The 21,634-nt window shown below is 43.4% G+C and overlaps 2 protein-coding genes across 3 annotated transcripts; one reads left to right on the plus strand and one right to left on the minus strand.

The window, feature by feature from the left end:
* Window positions 1-1,006: 1,006 nt before the first annotated feature.
* On the minus strand, window positions 1,007-4,396 carry Rwdd2a (RWD domain containing 2A). Of its 2 annotated transcripts, none has more exons than XM_021639675.2 (3): window positions 4,269-4,396; window positions 3,282-3,496; window positions 1,007-1,965 (listed from the first exon to the last, which is right to left on the minus strand). In XM_021639675.2, exons 2-3 carry the CDS (start codon window positions 3,480-3,482, stop codon window positions 1,288-1,290), a joined length of 879 nt encoding a protein of 292 aa, XP_021495350.1. In that variant the 5' UTR covers window positions 3,483-3,496; window positions 4,269-4,396; the 3' UTR covers window positions 1,007-1,287. The 2 variants fall into 2 exon arrangements, with proteins under 2 accessions (XP_021495350.1, XP_060240642.1); XM_060384659.1 differs by lacking the exon at window positions 4,269-4,396 and adding an exon at window positions 3,820-4,215.
* A 78-nt stretch (window positions 4,397-4,474) lies between these two features.
* Pgm3 (phosphoglucomutase 3) lies at window positions 4,475-21,428 on the plus strand. The gene is made up of 13 exons (XM_021639667.2): window positions 4,475-4,596; window positions 5,910-6,115; window positions 6,687-6,871; window positions 8,517-8,584; window positions 10,870-11,003; window positions 11,763-11,958; window positions 12,930-13,087; window positions 13,918-14,001; window positions 16,267-16,365; window positions 17,787-17,900; window positions 18,629-18,751; window positions 19,984-20,157; window positions 21,007-21,428. The coding sequence occupies exons 2-13, from the start codon at window positions 5,912-5,914 to the stop codon at window positions 21,094-21,096; spliced, it is 1,629 nt and encodes a 542-aa protein (XP_021495342.1). The 5' UTR covers window positions 4,475-4,596; window positions 5,910-5,911; the 3' UTR covers window positions 21,097-21,428.
* The last annotated feature ends 206 nt before the right edge of the window (window positions 21,429-21,634 follow it).

A 21,634-nucleotide genomic window follows, 5' to 3' on the forward strand; every position in this document is an offset into this window, starting at 1 on the left:
CAAAGAGTGAAGGTGCCTTGGCACATAGATGATGAGAGCCCTGAAATTCTTGGGCTGGGTATGTAACCGAAAGAAAAAAAAAAAAAAAAAAGAGTGGCTACAGCTATTTTGCAAAGGGACCTCACAAGTTCTTATCTTGTGTATGAGTGTTTACCCTGCTTGTCTGTGTACAATCTGTGATTGGTGTCTTCAGAGGCCAAAGATGACAAACATCCTGAAATTGGAGATACAGACAGTAGATAGTTGTGAGCTGTCTTATGGGTGCTAGGAACCGAACCTAGGTTCTCTGGAAGAGCAGCCAGTCAGTAATCTTGATCACTGAGCCATCTCTCTAGCTCTTTATTAGTTTTTAAAATTATTGAACTCTCATTTTGAAAAGGGGCAGAACAAAGCCACACTAAGAAATTTGCTACTATCCCCAGTGGTGTTTTAAAACAAATGATAGAGTGAAAGAGTTGTCAGCACTGTCATATGTATATATCAGACTAACAGGTTTATCTGTATGTGTGCGTGACTGTGGGCGAGTCCTGAGACTTTACTGTGATCTCTCTGCTGTTGCTGTTAGAATCCAGTTTTATTAAAGCGCTTCAAATAGGTGCTTTAAAGTGAGAAACACAGTAAGCAGGTGCTCTTCATTCTCGGTTTACCTGTGATTTAGAATCCATTCCAGGGATAAGCTGGTGTGATACCCAAGTGCCAGGGCCATGAAACTGAGATATCTCAGATTTATGAATTTGTATCTCCAGTCTGGCATTTGACGTTAATGTGGGCCTGGCCGGGACTTCCTTTATTCCTTTATTTGTGCGAGGGTGTGGGTGTTTTCTTGAATATGTCTATGCACCACATATGAGCCTGGTGCCCGAGGAGGCCAGAAGAGGCATGGGTTCCACTGAGCTGGAGGTACAGATGGAGGTGACCTGCTATGTGAGCTCTAGAAGAGCAACCATTGCTCTTAGCTTCTGCGCCACCTCTCCAGCCTGGCTTAGGACTTGTTGAACCAAGTTTCTCTGGTTAAATATATTACTTTATTAATTTATAATTCAATGCTATTCAGGTACGACATTACACAGAAACATGGAAACAACGACACAGTTACACTGACAGAAAGTTAAAAGGCGCATTTGCTTTGTTAGCAGATGGAAATTTCTACAACAAGGGTTTTTTTTTTTTTTTTTTTTTTTTAACCCAGAATTCTATATAGTTACTGGCTTATTTTATTTTATTTTTTTTATTTTGGCCTTAGTAACATAAATACTTAATGCAATGACAAGCATAGACATTTGAGTCTTAGGACTCTGAACTTTTGCTTTCAATACCAAATAGTATCTGGAAAACATGCTCACTTTTGTGTTTTCTGAGGAACTCCAGGAACTGGCCCAGGTTCATGTGATAATCATTCCTCAGTCCGTAATCACCATGGGCTTCAAGGAGTAATTCCTCAAAAGAATGGAAGAGGCGCAGGTCCTCTCCGTCCCCCTCCGTCTCCACACTCTCGGCGTGCTTACAGGAAATGTGTTTCCAGTTGGGGTATCGGATGGTGTGCCAGAATTCCTCACAGTGATTCTTGAAGCCCTCCACGCAGATTATGCCGGGCTTTCCCGTCATGCAGAATCCAGTCACATCTAACCTTTTCCCCACTTCCAAAATCTTTTTCCTTAGGTCCTGCTGATATATGTGGTGGCTGTAGATCCACATTCGGAGGAATGTGTTCTTGACTGGCTTTGCTTGTGTGGATGGCTCACCTGACAGCTTTCTGTTGAGGAAGTAGGATGCGCTGTTGTCCTGCAGCCACTGGATTGCTGCACCGACGCACAGCTCACCCGGATCAAAGGTCCCTAGATAAGCCGTGAGAGCTTGGTTGAGAAGAAGCTGCTGCTGTCTGTCAAGCTCAGGTGACCGTCCAAACAGCTGCAAAGCCACGTATGGGTAGCTGTGCGGCATGGTTACTTGCAAGTCAATTGTCACCTTAAAATAAAAACCACACAGATTTAAATACCGCAAAACCACATGAGCCAGTCTAGCACGGCAACTGCACAATTATGATAGGAACAGGCATGGGACTATGAAGTGCCAGCTACAGACCATGTCATGCAGATGGCCTTTCTAATCACTGCTGACCAGCCACATGTGCCGGGTGTCCCGGGCTAGATAAGAAACCTGGGTGCAGGCCTGTCATCCCAGCCCCCGGGCAGGCAGCGGCAGGTGGATCTCAGTGAGTTTGAGGCCAGCTTGGTCTACAAAGCGAGTCCAGGACAGCCTAGGCTACCCAGAGAAACCCTGTCTTGAAAAAAAAAATAATAATAAAAAAGAGAAAAAGATGAAATCAGACATGATTTCTGCCTTAGACTACAGCCTAGTACTTGACGCATTCAACAATGCCCACACATGGCAGGAGTTTAATTTCCACTTGAGAATCAGCAGGTACCACGGGAGAAGTTCAGGGTTCCACTGAGGTGCGTAATCAACGAGATAAAAATGCAGCCTGGGGAAGCAGCACACCTCCCGAGGGAGTGACAACCGAAGGATGAGCAGGCGAGAGCTGGGACACTAGTTCTCAAATGTCCAGTCCACGTGGTGGCACCTATACTATGCTATGGGAATGCTCCCGGGAATAAAGGAACCAGAAGACGGAGTTAAGTTCGTAGCTTAGCCTTGCGATTTCGTATTTGTAGTCACTGTTCACATTCAGAGCCATCGAAACGGACAAAAATCCTAAACATTCGTTATCTCCATAAAAGCCTTTAATTACAGGTTTGTGGAAGTCATGGAAGGTGCAGAGAACGTATTCTAACAGTTGGGTTGGTAATAAACTGGATGAGGGGACAGAAAATGATAGGAATGCACGATATTCTTCACCGAAAGCAGTAGGCACGGTTGTTAAAAAAAAAGCAGGTGTCTGTAAAATTCAGGGAGCTAAGAACATTTATGGAGCATCTTGTGTTTGGTACATTTTCTTTCCAAACAAGGAATGGGATATACATTTGAAATTGGCTATATTTTTTTTGCCTGGGCAGAAAGTTCATGCACTAGGCTTTTCCATTAGAAAGTGGGCACCTGGGGCTGGAGACGGCTCAGCCTTTATGAGCAAGGGCTGCTCTTGCCGAGGACCCAGGCTCCATTCCAAGTACCCACCTGCAGTTGTGCCCTCCTCTGGCCTCTGCGGGCACTGCATTGATTTGGCACACAGACGTACATGAGGGCAAAGCACCCATATCCATTAAAAACAACACACAAAAAAAACCAGGCACCCAGAAATAGTTAGGGCAAGTAAAAGCACCCACCTTGGGCTCCTCAATTTGGAGCGTGATCACAAATTCGATGTTGGGTGGGAGCGCTTCCCTAGTGCCTTCCAGATACCTCTTTATGTTTGTTAGGGCGTTTACATCGTCAAGTTTTACTTCTCCTTGGTTAGGGAACATAGACAACAGCATTTCCATCTCCAGCAGCTGAAGCTGAAGGCTTTCTTTTAACGACGCTGACATGTCTCCAAATCAATCTGCTTGGAAACATGGGAAGGCCCAGAAACAGTGGGTTTGTAAATGACAGGTGGCGACTAGGAAAATCTCCCAAGGTCCCTTTCCTAGGAGGTAGCTCCACTGCCTGCAGAGAGCTTAAAACCCGGACGCTTAAAACAGCTTAGATTTCTCTCCTGAGCCCCAATTCTAGTATGCACACAACATCCTTCAAAGTGCGCCATCAAAATCCGGATCCCTCGTCTCTCATCCCCACCCCTGCCGGCCATTTAGCAGTCCGCGCTTTCAACAACAGGTGATAACATTCCGTGGTAGGTGGTTGCAAACAGCTGGATCCCCGGCTAACCTCAATCTGGGCAAAGCAGGGGCCAGCCCGGGAATCCCACTCGGATCTCAGGCCTGCGCCGAGCTAGACGCGGCAAGGGGAGGGATGCTTCCAGCACCGAGGGGAGCTCGGCTCTGCGTCGTCCCCGCCGCCACCCTCCCCCGCAGACCCCTCTGAGGGCAGCCTCCCCGGACCGCAGCGGAGTGCAGCGTCTAGCGCAGGTGCATAGGACCGCCTCGGCCTTATCCTCGGGGCTGGAGGAGGGGGCTCAGGCACTTGATTAAATGACACCCAGGGCTGAGCGGGTGAGGATCCAGGGGGATGGCGCTGCCCTCGCCTTCCAGGGGCTGGGGGGGTGACCTAGGTGGTCAGAGAGACGTCTCTGGGGCCCCCAGGGGCCCAGGCTGAAAGGCGCAGCTGCCCACCCCGGGTGCTAACCCTCGGCCTGCCTCGGCAAGCCGCGGCCTCACCCTTCCAGCTCATTCAAGCCAAGCAGCCCCCGAACCCGCTCCGAACCGCAGCCGCAGTTTCCCGGGCGCGAGCAGCGCGCGGACGGCTGGGGGCGGAGCTTGGCGCACGGGGCGGGGCCAGAGGAACCTGGCGGCTGTGATTGGCTGGGGCGGGAGCTGGCGCAGGGGCGGGGCCATCGGACCCTCTTCTCCGCGATTGGTCGTAAGGCGGGGCGTCGGGCCGGAAGCCAGGCTCGGCCACGTCTCCGGGCTCCGAGTGAACCCTGTTCGGTGCGCACAGTGCGGCCGCATCTCGGCTGTGGAGAGGGCGTTCTTGCTCCGGAACTGGGTGAGCGGGCGTGGAGGCTGCGGGGCCGCGGTGGGTGGGGTCCTCGGCAGCCGTGGCTGGGAATGACCGCAGGACCCACCGCTCCGCACGGCCCAGGTGCCTGCGGACCTCTCTTTGTAGAGCAGGAGCCGCGGGTAGTGGGGAACTGGGAGCAGGACGCCTCCCCAGGGATGGCAGTTTGAACGAAAGAAGCGGCCAAGCTGTTGGGACTTTTAATAAGCATCCCCATATCCAGTGCAATTAGTTCTAGAATTCCAGGCGCCTTAGAGGGTGCAAGCATGCTGTTATATGACTGTTATTTTCCTTTGAGAGAGTTCTGGATTTCATAGGAGTGGTTGACGCCCTTATGAATAATCGGGGTACATTACCAACTGGTCAGTTTGTACCAAAATACAAACTTTGGTTCCTGTGAACCAAAGTTTGGTAACTTTGGAGCAAACTAAATGGGAATGACCGATTTTTTTTTTTTACAAAAGTGGACTTTTGGACGACAGTGTTGTGTATTGAAGCAAGGAGGACAATGAAGCAAGGAGGTGTGGCTGTTTGTTGAGGGACAGCACCCATCTCTGGGCAAACTAGGATAGAATCGACCCAGGAAGTGCAGTGCGTGGCCCTGAAAAACACACTGCTGGCTGAGGTGGAAACCTTGAATTGAACTAATTGGAGGTGTCTCACAGTATTAGGGGGATTGGGGCCACGCTTTATTTATTTATCTTTAAATGACAGGTCAAAGCAGCATTACAGATGTGAGTAGTTTTAGACATTAATTTAGAAGGCTGCCGTGACTCTTTATGAAAACTGGAGACCCTTCAGTGAGATGTCCTGGGTGATCGGGGAGGTCCTAGACAAGAGGAAAGGACTGCACTTTGGTTTCCCTTTGGGGCTGTTACTTTTTAGCTTGGGAGAAATAGTGAATGGGCCACACGGATTTGAGGTTCTGACCGTTAGCCTCAGTCTTTCACTGGCTACGCACCAGACTTTGTACTATTAACTGGGGCCCACACATAAGGTGATCCTCTTGTAAAATAAGATGTCTTCTAGGAGTCTCCGAATATAGATGTGACATGGTTTTAGGAATGTTCAACCTGGAGGCAAAGTGCAAGAGGAGTGGATGGGCTGGTTTCTCTCCCAAATCTGTCCCAGACTGTACAGTGTAGGCAGGAGCTTCTAGTTAATTCTAATTCCGGGACTCCTTTTCTCTGCCCTCCAAACAGCGCTCTTTGGAAAGGGTCCCAGTGAAACAAATGAACTGGCAGTTTGTAAGCAAATGGTACCCAAAAGCTCTTCCTTCGTCATTTTTCTTACCCTTGTAGACATGGATCTGGAGGCAGTGGCTCAACGCTCAGCCCTGCACGCCAAGCCCCCGGGGCTCGTTCTTCAGTATGGGACTGCTGGATTTCGGACAGATGCCCAACACCTCGATCATATCATGTTTCGAATGGGATTGCTAGCTGTCCTGAGGTCAAAGCAGACAAGAGCCACCATCGGAGTCATGGTTACGGCTTCACACAACCCCGAGGTAACAAGTTGGTATCCTTGTTTACAAGTGAGAGCTCTGGATGTCTGAGAACTTTGAACCAAAGTCCACATTCTTTTTTTTTTTTTTTTTCTTTTCTTTCTAGACAGGGTTTTCTCTTTGTAGTTCTGGTGGGCCTAGACATTGCTCTGTAGACTAGTCTGGCCTCTGCCCTCCAAGTGCTGGGATTAAGGGCATTGGCAACCGCCTCCCAGCTCAACGCCCACATTCTAATGCTGGGAGTGTGCTTGTCCATTTGTATGCTCCTTTGGGTTTGAAATAACTCCTGTAGCTGCCAGAGACTGCGCTGGGTGTGGAGGGAATGAAATGAGGCTATTCTTTTTGGAGAGTGTCCAGATTAGAGAAATAACAGAATGTCCTTCCAAGCTTGGATGGAGACATTATCAATTATGATAGTGTCACAAGGAACTGAAGAAGTAATGCATGGGCAACACCTGGATGCCATCTGGTTCCCAGGGCAGCTGCTCAGCCATCAGTTGGGGGAATGACAGCAAAGGCTCTTCTCTGGCCACTTCCATTGTGTGTGTCCCTTAAGGTTTGTTTCTCTTTTAAGGAAGACAATGGTGTGAAATTGGTTGATCCTTTGGGGGAAATGTTGGCCCCTTCCTGGGAGGAGCACGCCACCTGCCTGGCCAGTGCTGAGGAGAAGGACATGCCGAAAGTGCTTGCTGCCATCATGGAGAAAGAGGCTGTGGATCCGAAGCAGGCTGCCTTCATAGTTATTGGTAGAGACACCAGGTGATGATCAGATTTGCCTGTGTAAGCACAAACATCCTTGAGGGATCACATCTGTTTTCATGGCCGAGACCAGTGGGAAGGATTAAGAGAGCCCAGTCCACACTCTACTCTTTTTGCGTTTTTAAGTGGCACATGGAGGCTAAGTCTGGGAGTCACCCCAGTTTTAGTTTTTACGTGATTTGAGCAGGTTTTATAGCTTTTGTGTGTTTCCATTTCAGGTGTGCTGATGATAAATCAGCATTTTTGTGAGAGTTAACTGAAATAACCTGCATAAAAGCTGTTTCCTGCGCGCTAGAAGCTCTTAATAAACACTAGACTTTGTAGGTTTATATCTGTCCACAGAGTCAGTGTACGTAATTTTTCAACAAATCACACTTGGAGATTTTGTTTGTATTTGTTGCTGGTTCGGATGTTTTGTCTTTCCTTCCTTCTAGAATTCACTGGAAGCAGCATTTTATAGGCCATGTGTTTGTCATGTTCAGCAGCTTCTGCCTTTATGAAAGCTTATTTTTGTTTTGCAGTGTTGGGTTAAAGTTTGAAACAGTAGTTTTCTCTTTTGCAAGCTCTACCTTCATTTAAAGCTTCATCAAAGGATACACCTTCTCATTCTCCTCAAAGCTGGAACTTTGTTTTTACCATGGCTTGTTACCAGAAGGTTTTGCAAAAACCGTTCATACATTAGGTCCATAAGCAGCAGAGATAGTTAAGGTATTTATGCCCTCAAGTCAGTTTTCTTCCCATTACAGTGCTGGCTCTTACCTGTAGTTAGTTATATAATGATTTCCTTGCTTTTCAGGTAGGTAAGTAGTTTGTTCTGACTTTGTAAAATGAAAACCAGCTTCCACGTGCTCAGGAGTTTTAAGACCCCATATTCCTTTACTGTGTGCCTTCAGTATTGATTGTTGCTGCTGTTAACGAATATACATGCTGCTGTAATCAAACTAGGAAAGGTAAATGTGTGTGTGTGTGTGTGTGTGTGTGTGTATGTATGTATGTGTATGTGTGTATGTGTGTATGCGTATGTGTGTATGCGCTAGAAAAGACCCAGGGGATATCAGATCTTCTTGAACTTAGGTTACAGGCAGTTGTGAGCTGCCTGTGTGGGTGCTGGGAATGGAACTCGGGTCCACTGCAAGAGCAATATGCACTTTTAACTACTAGGCCATCTCTCCAGCCCTCCCTTATGTCCCTCCTTACTTTTTCCTTTTCCTTTTTTCGACAGTACTGGGTATTGAACCCAGGATCTTGTGTATACTAGGAAGACACACTTCTACTGAGTCAAAGCCCTAGTCCTCTTTTCAATTCTGATACATTCTCACAGATTGACTCAGGCTGGACTTGAACTCACTGTATAGTGGAAGCAGGTCATGAACCTAGTGATTCTCCTCAGCCTCAATTAGAGGTCTGTATCATCATACCTGGCTGGCTCTTTGTATGTAGTTTCTAAATTGAACAGCCAAAATTTGCTAGGAAATCACCTATGCAAAGGCTCCTTGGAAAATGCTTGTAACTTACCCTCTGTTTTTGCCAGAGCTGATAGCTTTCAAGTACACTGAACATGTTATTTTGAAATTGTTAGCACACACTTTTTCCATTTATTTTCCTGTTTGCTAATCCTGTTTTTTTTTTTTTTTTTCTTTTGCAGGCCAAGCAGTGAGAAACTGTCACAGTCTGTAATAGATGGTGTAACTGTTTTAGGAGGTCAATTCCATGGTATGTAGTTTTAAGTTAACCATCAAGAAATTGTTTTTAAATTTCAAAAGCAACACGTACTTAAAACTTGGAAGTAATGAACACTAAAAATAAGAAATTAATTCCTAGATAAAGTAACTTTTAAAATTTTGCAGGTTTTCCTGAGCAGGCATTTGTATTAATCAATGGGGCAGAGCATATTAAATCTTTTCTACTGGTGACCCCTTTTGCCTGATAGATTTTTTCACACCTGGTGTAAAGCTATCTAAAAAAATCACAAGACAGATTTCACCGATCATAAACCATAAAGAAATTTATTATAAAACAGTTATTTATACACATACTTTTACCATTGATTGAAGATGAAAGCAGATCCCATCCTAATTGGATGAGTGTGCTTATTAACTTTTACATAGAGCGTCCAGTCGTGGCAGCCTAGCCGGCACTGTGGGACGTAGCGCATCAACAACATTATGCAGGGTTTATGGACACTGTGATTCTTGCAGTGCTGAGGAGGCACCCCAGAAGCCTGTTTGGGCCCATTTCAGAAATGGTTGCAAGCCCTGCTCTCATTGGAGCTGTGCGCCCCCTCAGCTTGCTGCCTCTGACCGCTCACCTGGGCAGTCCTTAGTCCGTCACAGGTGGATCTGTCCTCTCTACTAGCCTGAATTTAGACTGCTGGGCCGTGGAGGTCAGTGTTCCTCTCTGTGTGGGTTGCAGCCCTGTGCCTTCCTGCATGGTGCTGGAAGAGTATCACCGGGAAAACCCAGATATTTACATTGTTCCGTAACAGTAGCAAAATCACATTTATGAAGTAACAACGAAATAATTTTACAGCTGGGGGTCTCTACAACAAGAGAAACTGTGTTAAAGGGTCACAGCATTAAGGTTGAGAACCACTGCTGTAGAGCACTGCAGTCCCCACCAAGCCTCCTAAAGGGACTAATTAAGGGATTTTTATGCACCAGAATAAAGTGGTATTTTACTTTAAGCCACCACTAGCTGGGAAGGAAATTCGAAGGAAAAGAGACCAGGGCATATGCAGTAACCTCGTGTAAGTGATAAAGACACGGGCTGTGGCAAATCCTGAAACTTCTTGAAATCAAAGGCTTTTGGGATTTGCTTAAGGCTAGAGTTGAGAATAACTTTTATGTTTCTGGGTTGATTAGGCAGGAAGGGAATGTGTCCTCATGATACTGTTATGGGTCTGGGGTCCTTCAGATGTTCTTCAGTCTGACCATGAAGAAATTTTAGGAAAAGAGAAGGCTTTATTCAGATGGTAGCATCAGGTCTACACCCGAGGCTCTCAGGATCCCGGGCAGTTAAGGTGGTCAGGTGCTAATACAGGCAACTCACAAGGATGCATACTCCCTGCCTTGTGCTGTCAGGACAGTCAAGCTTGTTCACAGAAACGTTTGTTATCTCGCATGAACAACAGTTTCATTGACATTGTGTAAGACCAGACAATTACTCAAAGAGCGCCAACAGTCTGGGAAGTATGGAGCTTAGGAAAGTGGAGCTTAAAGGTTGGAGACGTTTTTGCTTTATAGATTTCTTAAGTACAGTAATTAAAACTGAAAACATAATGTTAGCCATCATAATATCAGTGAAGATTTGTGCATATGGATATTTTGAAAACTTTTTGTTTTCTGAGATTCTGGTATAAGCCATGGTTTAGACTACTGAACCACCCAACTTGTAGGTAGAAAGGAAGGTTTATTGGTATGGGGTGAAGGTTTGTTGGCATTGGTGGGGTGAAGGTTTATTGGTGATGTGGACAGAAAGAAGGCAACCTGGTGGAAAAGTGAGCAGATTTTCTATTACAGACAGTAGGATGGGGATCTGAGCTGATGCCGACCTTTGTGGGAAGGTTAAGGCAGGTTCCAGGAGGGTTAATGGAGGTTCTGGCAAACAGTATTCCACCTGAGGACATCTGCTTTTCTAGTAAACCGAAACCCACCTTTAGGCTTGTTTACCCAACAACAGCCTGCTGTTTATCAGGCCAGAGCCCTTCTGTGCAGGACAGTGTCTGAGCACTGCCATCCTTTTTTGTTTTGGTGGGGAGGGCTGGGTGGTTTTTGTTTTTGACAGGGTTCCCCTGTGTAGCCTTGGCTGTCCTGGACTCTGCTTTGTAGATTAGGCTCACAGAGTTCTGCCTGCTGCTTGCCTCCCTGAGTGCTGGCATTACAGGCATGTGCCACTGGGCCTGGTGGGTGGGTGGCTTGGATCTAAATCCTTAAGGTATGAATTCATGTGAGCTTGTTGATGGGAGGTGAGTTGAGTCGCCTTTTGTGTGTGTTTGGCAGATTATGGCCTATTAACCACACCTCAGCTGCACTACATGGTGTATTGCCGGAATTCCGGAGGCCGGTATGGACAGGCAACCATAGAAGGCTACTGCCAGAAACTCTCGAAGGCTTTTGTAGAACTTACCAGACAGGTGAGACATTTTCCCATCCTGATTGGAATTTCAACAGGTGAATAAAGTAATACAGTAAGTCAGCAACCCAATTTACAACAGTTTGACACTTTCCCTTCCTTCCCCCAAGTGCAACTTATCTCCAGTTATTGTCAGAGCCCAGGCTCTGCTCTGTGTGTGGCAAGGTGCATCCTGGGAAACCCCATGATGTCTTTGCTTCTGATGATACGCATTCACTGAGATGAACTCGATTGTCATAGAGATGCCCCAGGCTTGAGAAAATGCCGTTGGCAAGGATTTTCTTTTAGGTAGAATGCCTTGTTAAACCTGGAGACAGTCACTGGCCAGCGCTTGTTCTCATAGAAATCAGGTTTTGGTGTGGGGATTGGTGAAAGATTGACAATTATAAAACAAAGAAAAAAAATCCCCAAGCTCTAGACATGCCTGGTGATATCATTTGCCTTGCAGAGAATGGCTAGTGTTGATTCCAACAGCTGTGTGCTCATTTGCATATTAAAGTGGCTGTCAGAGACTAATATGTTAATGGGTCATGCTGTATTGAGGCTCAGCTGCCCTTCTGTGAGTTGTTCATTCAGTGGCACTACTGCCGTGTTGTTCAGGTTTACTTTGACATTATGTAATTCATCTGACTGTACATGTTTTCTGGGTTAAATTAGACATAAGATGTTTTCAGATACACATGCATGCATGCACAGGTGGCGATCCACTTTGGTGATTTCATGTTTTTTTTTTTCTCCGTATGCCTTTTTCCCTTTGAAGGGTTCCTGCAGTGGAGATGAAAACAGATCGGTTAAGGTTGACTGTGCCAATGGCATAGGGGCCTTGAAGCTCAAAGAAATGGAATGCTACTTCTCCCAGGGACTGTCCGTTCAGCTGTTTAATGATGGGACTGAAGGGAGGCTCAACCACCTGTGCGGCGCCGACTTTGTGAAAAGTCATCAGAAACCCCCACAGGGTACGTCACAGCAGCCTAGACCTGTTCGCAGACTCTTTGGAGCCAGCTCACTTACAAGCTAAAATGTCTCCCAGTGAGGAGTCACACCTCTCGACCTGGCTGGGCCACCTTTGGGTCCTTAGAGATCTAATAAATCTAATGTAACAGTTGCTGAAGTTTCAGTGGCTTTATACAAATCCTCAGTGACCTCTTTGAAGTTATAATTCTGTGCTCTTAGTCACCAGCATTACTTGTTACTGTATAACCAGATAAAAATGCTTCTGTTAGAACTAAATCAGCCAGGAAGTGGTGGAGCACACCGTTACTCCCAGCACTCAGGAGGCTGAGGCAGGGTGATCTGAGTATGAGGCCAACGTGGCCAACCTTGTCTCAAAAAAAAAAAAAAAAAAAAAAAAATCAAACCACAAACTTATCTATCACTGATTTTTATTTCTAATATGTAAAGGACAACATGATGCTAAATTATGTTTAGAAATCTCTGTAACTTTCAAAAAATTATATGGGGAACTTGCCTTGCCAAACCAACTGGCTGATACAATTTTATTTTAGTAGACTAGCTCATTTCAGCATGAATTGATTTGAGTACCTTTGTCTTTAGTTTTTTTTTAAAGTCCCAGTAGCTGGGCACATGGCACAAACCTTTAATCCCAGTAGGTGGGTAGGTGACTGCTGAGTTGGGAGTCCAGCCTGGGCTACATAGTGAGATCTTGTCTTCAAAAAGAGTACCAGCATGCTAACTGGACATTTGTATATATAAAACTGGAGACACTGATTTGTTCTTTGGAAGGAATCTTTTAAAACATCTCTTGAAAAATTTGAAGTGGATGTGCTACACTGTTTAGCGTCTAATGCTAATTTCGGCCTGCTATATGAAAAATATGATTGTCAAGAGAAAAATCTGCTATTTTATGTAGTGAGTTTGACTCTCATTTCTTAGTCTGAAGAATGGTTTAAATCCTCCTGTGTGCTAGGAATGGAGATGAAGTCCGGCGAGAAATGCTGCTCCTTTGATGGGGACGCAGACAGGATCGTGTATTACTACTGTGATGCCGGCGGCCACTTTCATCTCATAGATGGAGACAAGATAGCCACATTAATTAGCACTTTCCTTAAAGAGCTACTGTTGGAGGTAAGTGGGGACCAGGGAGATGTTGACTTGCTAGGGAGCACTTCACATCTGTCATTTGAGGGTCTCCGCACCACTGTGTGTGGGCAGTTCCTGATATTTGTGGCCTGAGAACAAAAATAAGTGGCAGCTGTAGCCATTTCAACATAGGGACATTGATTTGAACTGTGGTAAAGAGGGATTCTAGATGATCATATATATACTTTTTTTTCTTTATGTGGCTTGGCATTATCATGGAGTTTTGTGAAGTGATCTCTTTTTTTTTTTTTTTTTGAAACAGGGTTTCTCTGTGTAGCCCTGGCTGTCCTGGAACTCACTCTCTAGACCAGGCTGGCCTTGAACTCAAAGAAATCTGCCTGCCTCTGCCTCCGGAGTGCTGGGATCAGAGGCATGTACCACCACCACCCAGTAAAGTTTTGGTTTCTTTAAAACTGATGGACCCTTGTATCACTGAGAATTCTATCATGACTGTGAAGTATCAAATTCTAACAGTGATACCTGAGATAATTATTACTGTTACTATTGACAGGTTTAGTAATTAATTTTTTCCTTCTTTTGGAGATTTCCATGAACCCGGTATAAAGATATAGTTGGAAATTATATAATCTAGAAAAGGTTTATTAATAATTTACAGAGATCACACTATAAAACAGTGCTTGCAAGCATTTTAGACTTTTTTTTTTCCTGGTAGTATATGATTTGTTTTAGAATGCCATTTATTGCCTAAGCCAAGCCAGGACAGAACTGGTTGATTCTGCTGTGTTTATCTCTCATGTCTGTCTCAGAGGCTCCTGTGCATTTGATGGCAAGTTAAGCATCTGGTTTCCTTCTAGATTGGAGAAAGTCTAAACATTGGTGTTGTACAGACTGCATATGCAAATGGAAGTTCCACAAGATACCTTGAAGAAGTTATGAAGGTATCACAGCATCCTCAGTTTTAGGTCATTTCTGAATAGTGTGGTAAGGTACTTCTCTGGAAAAGATTATCACCACAAATCAGTGAACAAATCTGGGCCACAGGGGATGGTGACTAGGATCAAAAGACTCAGATGTCTCTGGTACAAAAGGGAGGGAGGCTTTCACCTTGCAGCATTTGCTGCAACATCAAAAACCTGTGAACTCTGAGAGCTTATAAGAAATGCAAAAGGCTATCAACCATTTTAAAGGCTAATTGAGCCACACTTGCAACTCATGAATACTTAAGGGCCTGGAAATGCCTCTTTCATACACAAACCTTAAGGTAATATTGCGCCTGTATTTTTTCACTGCTGTGATCAAAGAACTGGAAAGCAGCTTAGGGGAGGAAGGGTTTATTCTGCCTCAGCATGAAGGCATACCCCCACTGTAGGAAAGAAAGTTATGGCAGGAGGAGGGAGAGACAGCTGGGCACATTAGGTCACTCAGGAAGCGATGGCAGAAGAGTGGGTCACCCGGTGACAGACATCCTTCAGCGGGGCCCTCCGCCCCAAGGCCCACTCGAGATAACAGCCAAGGGTGACGTATGGTTGTAAGCTCAGATGAGCCCGACAGAGCTTAGGCAGCGAGCTTCTTTATCAGTAATTCTGTTGTGTAGCGAGCATGTAGATGGAATGCGTCTGTTTGGCTCTGGGAGCAGGAGAAGTGACAATGTTTCCTATCCTTGCAGTAGTCTCCTTAGCACCCTGTCTGTCATTATTCTTTGCTGCAGAGACCTGTTTCCTTACATTTTAGAGGAAAGCTTTCTGGGTTAATGGAGTTTGCTGCTAACTGTTTTCCCAACATCTGCTAGAGAACCAGTCTTGGATCATACTGCCTGCTCAGAGTCTAGTGTGTTTAGAAACCTCACAGACAGATTGGAAACTCTTTCCTAGTCTCCATCTCCTCACTAGTGGCTATATTTTTTCCAGCATTTTGTAAACCATTTCAAGTTCCTGCAGGGTATAGGCAGATCAGTACAGCAGGTGAAAATGGACTGAGAAGAATGCCTAGGTTAGCTGCTGTAAACATAGTCAATTTTCTAAGGAAGAAATGAAATTTCATGTGGATTTTCTGCTTTTTAAGAGTGTAGCTAGTAATGGTCAGAAGAAACCATTACCAAGGCTGCTCACTTTTGCCCCACTCTAAAATAAGGCTACAGCAGCTTCACTCCAGGGCCTTTTGTGGGGTTAGTGCTTGACCATGGGACACACTCTGAGAAATGCAATACTGTGACAGGAGTTGGTGTCACTGTGTGAACATAGTGTGTTCAGTTTACGATGGCCAGGACATCACTAGGAGACTTGATTTTCTGGTACCACTGCGGAACCCACTGGCTGTCCTTAACCAAAATGTCATGAATGGTCATGAATGTAATGCATGACCATTTCATCTTGAAAATGTCATCTATATACACCTAGTGTCTGTAGAAACTTAACACATCAGAAACTTACTTCTCAACCCAGTTTTTTTTTGGATTGAGTATTTTTGGCCCTTGCCATCCTATGACTGGTTTCTCTAGTCCAACAAATGCTGCTCTTGATGTTTCTCTTGTAGTTTTGTTTGTGTCAGTCAGTTTTTCCTAAATCTCTGTTAGACCCACCAGTGATAGCCTATTTATTGCTGCTGGTCCAGGCAGAGTTATTTATTACTATCCATGATCAGTCTTGAAAGTCTTAACTGGCCTTTGTGTTAATTTTCACTTTTTAAGATAAGGTTTCCTCTGTGTAGCCTTGGCTGTCTTGGAACTCACTCTATAGAACAGTCTGAGATAAAGGTGTGTGCCACCACACCCATCCTCAATTGGCCTTTTACTTTCTAAGTCAGTAGTTGGCAAGAAATAAATTGCAGACCCGATCTAGTTTGCCAGTGTTTATAAAAAGTTCTGTTGGAATTGCATCTTACATATTTGTTTACATGAGGTCTATGGGTGCCTCTGTACACTGCAGAATGGTTGTGGGAGACCATATAATGTTAGATATTTACCATCTGGTCCTTCATTGGAAAGGAAAGCAGGCACTTTTGTCCTCCATTCTTCATACTACAACTAAGGCAGCCTTCTGAAAACAGATGATGCCACAGCTACCTCCAGTCATTCCCGTGTGGGTGTCTTAAGTCTTTATCGTCTTTGGCACCAGAGGGAGATTCCAGGTTTGGTTCCTTGTTTTATTTCTAGAAGAGTAGATATGTTTGACTAACCATTGTGTTTCTTTAATGTGTTGTTGTAGGTACCTGTTTATTGCACCAAAACTGGTGTCAAACATTTGCATCACAAGGCTCAAGAGTTTGACATTGGAGTTTATTTTGAAGCAAACGGCCATGGCACAGTAAGTTCTCTTAAAGATGTTAATTGGCCTTAGCTGACACTTAGTAATGGAGTCCTAGTTTGTTAAAATGACTAGACAGGAGTAAATTACATGATTGATGTATGCTTTTAGATGCTGTAATTGTTCTTTTAAAGACTGTAATGGTCTTTTACGAAGAATGTACCAATTTGTTCTTCAAAGGGGCTGGGAGAGCTCATGATCAGTGCTGGGGAGGCAGAGACAGGCACATACATTCCTGGGGATCACTGACTAACAAACCTCACCTAGCCAGTGAGCCCTTCTAAAGCAAGACCTTGCTTCAGAAAACAAGTTGGCCAGCCCTTGCTCACTTGGGTGAATCCTGGCCTCCACATGTATGCATATGAACACATACCAACACACACTGACCAAAAACCAAACCAAACCAACCAACCAATGAATTATTTTTAGATGTTCTGTTCATTTTTTTTTAATATTCTCACAGAGAACACTTCAGTAGCTATGATGAAATGTTTCATTGTTGTTTTTTTTTGTTTTGTTTTGTTTTTGTTTTCTTCTTCTTTTGGTTGGTTCGTGGCTTTCTCAGCACAGGAGTATTCTGAAAAAAGTACATAATTCGCATACCATAAAAGTCACTATTTTAAAGAGTATAACTTTTCTCTAGATTTTTAAGGTTCAGATTTTATTTAAAAATGTCTTGTACACCACATTTTGTGAATGGATTTGAGGTGTACATCATAATATTTGAATGCTCATCTTCCTCACTAGTTTCAGGTTGGCTTTTTGGAAGAGCCATAAATATAAGAAGAAAAAGAATTTGTTTCTACAAAATATAACTAGAATATAACTTTAGTGATCTAATTTACACATCAGTACACCTCTTTTAAAGGGGAAGTCCATAGGTCTCTCTGTTAGAGCTGCTCAACTTTACTCATTATAGAGAAGATGGGTGTGTCTGTTATTTACAAAAAGCATGTGGCTAGCTTGTATCTTATTTTACCAAGAAGTGCCTGTTTCCTCAAGTGATTGAGCAATGTGTGCTAACCTCAGAACTGCCTTCTTTAGGGTTATAAAAGGATGGTTGTGGCATTTCAAAACAAAGGAATGTATATGGTAGTAAGTACCTGACACTGTCTGCTATACTAATAGTGCAATGAACTCTTTCTGATGTTGCCTGTCACATATTCTAAGGTGCCTGCTGCACAGAGCTCAAGAGGTGAGCTGGAGAACAGTGAGCTCATACGTATTCAGCTTTTGTCAAAGTGGTAGTGTCTTCTTTTTAATTAGTTTTATATTCCATAAACTTTTTCATTAATAATACTGATCGTAATATTAATGGCAGACATAAGGCTGCCATTATTTTTCTATTCAGTTTCTCCAGACTCACTAGGAATGAAAGGTGACCTGGAGTCTCTGACTGTCTTCATATGCTTCTACTGCAGGCACTGTTTAGTGAAGCTGTTGAAGTGAAGATAAAAAGACTAGCACAAGAATTGGAAGATGAAAAAGGAAAAGCTGCCAAGATGCTTGCAAGCATCATCGACCTGTTCAACCAGGTTAGAATCGGTGAGGTGGCTGGCCAAACACGGAACAAAGAATTCTATAAAAAGTGGAAAAGTCCGGGCTTGGTGGTTTGCGTCTAAAAGTGGTGCCTACAGTTGTGACTTATACTAGAAATGAAAAGTTTTATGTTTTCTTTTCTTGATATTTTATCAGGAAAATGTTGAAATGCTTAAGCATGCTTGGGAACTACTGAGTTATATATTTTGTGTGTGTGGCTAGATTTTCAAAGACAACCTTGGGAAAATTCTGTAACACATGTTTGAGCGAGGTATATGTGTGTGTGAATGGAAGAGCAATGGTCAAGTCAGGAAAGAAAGTGCAATCTGAGGTTCTGGTATGTCTCTGCTGTTTTATTCACTTTGCTTTATAGTCACTGCGGTAATGTAAGAAGCAAGGTTCTAATTTCCATTTTACAAGTGAAACAAAAGCTTAGAGTTTGGATCTAACTCCAAGTGTATCTTAAAGCAAACCTCAGTAGTACCATCATCATAGTATCTAAGAGATCTAGTTAAACAATTTGACTCATAGGGTATCAGGACCAAACCACTTTGTCCAGTCTGTTTCGTATGAGTTGGTTTTTATCTTTGGATACCTTTCATAACAGTCCACGGTCATGTGTACCTTAATGTTCATGTTATTTATCCCTCTGATGACACACAGCGTGATTTTCTAAGGTGCCCAGCATTCCTATGGCTTATATGCTGTTTCCCCATGCCTGCAGGCAGCTGGAGATGCCATTTCTGACATGCTGGCGATTGAGGCTATCTTGGCTCTCAAAGGTCTGACTGTACAGCAGTGGGATGCTATTTATGTTGATCTTCCGAACAGACAACTCAAAGTTAAGGTGACGAGAGCATGAAACAACCTTTCTGACTTTTCTAAATGTAGCTGTTCTTCCAGTCTCCCCATGCCAAGTGTTTCCTGGGTGGGTTACATTTCAGTGTGTATGTACATTCTGCCTAGAATAAGTTATCCTCACACTTTAAAAAAAAGTTATTCTGTACTTTCACTTTCATTCTAAAGAATAGGAGGGATTATGTGTGAATATGCATTATTTAGAAAGTATGAACAATTTTAAACAAAAATCACAAAGGTTATGTAACCAACTGAAACAGGTTTCTGCTTTACTGTTCATTTTGAACAGCCCATACTATTTTGAAGCAAAACTAAGATCAATAATCGTATCATTTTAACTGAAAATGTTGTTTTGGAGTTCATTTTTAGTTCACATAGAACTTACTTTTCTTCGTTCTTTGAGAGTGGGTCTTTTATAGCCACAGGTAGGCCCCAGCCTTTACCCCCCTGGCTGAGTCTTCTGGTGACAGACCTGCACCACCACACCCGACCGCAGTACTTGCTGGAGGTAGATGTGAGCAGCAGAGTCTGTGTACTGAAAGGGAGAGAATTTCCTAAAGGCATTTCAGAGGAGTGGTGTATTTATTTGATTTGTATCGGTCTCCACATTCTCCAGTAGAATTTGTTGAAATAATTAGAAATATTAAAGCCAGACTTAACATAAATGGCTGTTGAATATTTGCTTTTGGTGTACTTGGGAGATTCTTACAACAGATTTCTCATATTATAGCTTGCTGCCTCTTACAAGCCATGTAAATTTAATCATTACTGTGGTCGGGCAATATTTACTGACCATTATTTTAATGGTAGCTGTTTAGGTAGTTATGTGGAAATGTTCTGTTTGGTATACTCAACAAGTTTTCTTTAATAGTTGTGTAACTGTTTAAAAATGTTGCATGGCACATTTAATCCCAGCACTCCAGAGCGGCAGGTGGCTCTCTGAGTTCCAAAACAGCCAGAGCTACACAGACACACCCTCCCATCACCGCCCCCCCCCCCAATTTTTTTTAACATGGCTTTAGCTAAATATAAAGAGGAAACTTCCTTACTGCAGTTTCTCCTCACCTGGTCGGCATTTCACTGCTGTACACTGTAGGATAGTAAGCTGATATGCCAGCTGTTACTGATATGTCTGTTACCCTGTGGCCAGGACTCTTTGAACAGGTTAAGCTTCTGAAAGGGAGTCTAACATAGTAACAGATACGAAATATTTGCTCTTAGGTTGCAGACAGGAGAGTTATCAGCACTACGGATGCTGAAAGACAAGCAGTCACTCCACCAGGACTCCAAGAGGCAATCAATGACCTGGTGAAGAAGTATAAGCTTGCCCGAGCTTTTGTCCGACCCTCTGGTACAGAAGACGTCGTCCGAGTATATGCAGAAGCAGATTCACAAGTAAGCTGGGATAACTTTATAGATGAAGTTGGGAATGGAGAAGGAACACAGGGGAAGGGAAAACACTACTTTTGTTTGGAATCTTACTAGGGCAAAAGGTTTTTCTTTGAGATCTGTGAATACAGTCCTTTAGGATATGAAGATTGAAAAATTAGAGTGAATGCAATAGGAGGTATATGGTTAAACAAATTTACACCCCTTTTAATTCATTCCCAAACATTTTTCATTATTGTAGATTCTTGAGGGTGTATTCCAGCTGTGCAGGAATAACTAATAAATCCTTAATTTGACGTGCTAATTTTAATGCATTATATTATACTTTGTCACTCTTTAAAATTGTGGTCTCATGAGTTTGTGGAAGCAGCCAGTTTCAGTATTTTCAAACCAACTGGTAATGCTTGCTTTTCTTGCTAGACTTTTGAATTGCTTTTCAAACTTTCTTTAAATGACATTCTTATTCTTGCTATGTACCTGTGTTTTTTGCAAGTTTATCATTTGCCATTTATACATACTATGGTTGAATGAGAACTCCGGAAACACAAACAGTTACTTTTTACATGACAGTGGGTATCTGTGATGGAAATCCTAAGAATTAACTTGAGAAGGCTTGGTTTTAAGTTACTTACTCAATTTTGGAATAATTTTATATAAACTGAAGAACTGAAAACTTACTTTAAATAGAAAGTGAGTTAGATTCTTCTACATAATTATGGGCTGTGGCACTTATTACTGAAAGGTGAAGAAAAGTTACTTGAATAAGAAAAAGAAATCAGGAAGCACCCTCCCCTAGAGTAGCCAGGAAAGGATGGTAGGCACTGTGTCTCTCATCTAATCTTATTGTGATTGCAGGAAAGTGCAGATAGGCTTGCATATGAAGTGAGCTTGGTGGTGTTTCAGCTGGCTGGAGGCATTGGAGAAAGACCACAACCACCTTTCTGAAGATAAATTTTATATTCTGGGGAAATGGACTTTTAAAATGTTTTTATAGAAATCTATTGACAACACTGGCAGCACTAAGGCATCTGTAATCATGACATTGCAAGTTCACGTTAATGGATTATTTCTAGATGTTTTTTTTAAATGCTACCAGAAAAACAACAACAACAAACAAAACCTGTTTAGAAGCTGTAAATCTTAGACTTGGTAATGAAGCTCACCTTTGATTTTAACCTGTATTAAGTTTTAATATTTTGAGTGTCATTAATTTTACAGGGTATGCAGGGAATAATTCATGCAGAGTATTGAGAAATTAAAACTTTATTACCCACTAACTCTTGGTAACATCTTTCAAATAGCTTACTTAAACAAGTTGTTTTGCAGTTCTGCCTTACCTGGTTCAGATGGGGAGATGGGGACTTGGTATGAGCTGATTCCATGCAGATCTTTAAGTAAGGAAGAAATGACTTGTTTGCTTAGCAGCATTAAAACTGGCAGGTGGCCGGTCTTTCCTAACACTGACAGAGATCTAGCTGTGCCT

Source organism: Meriones unguiculatus, chromosome 6 (genome assembly GCF_030254825.1).
Source record: "Meriones unguiculatus strain TT.TT164.6M chromosome 6, Bangor_MerUng_6.1, whole genome shotgun sequence".
In the NCBI taxonomy this organism is placed as follows: Eukaryota; Metazoa; Chordata; class Mammalia; order Rodentia; family Muridae; genus Meriones; species Meriones unguiculatus.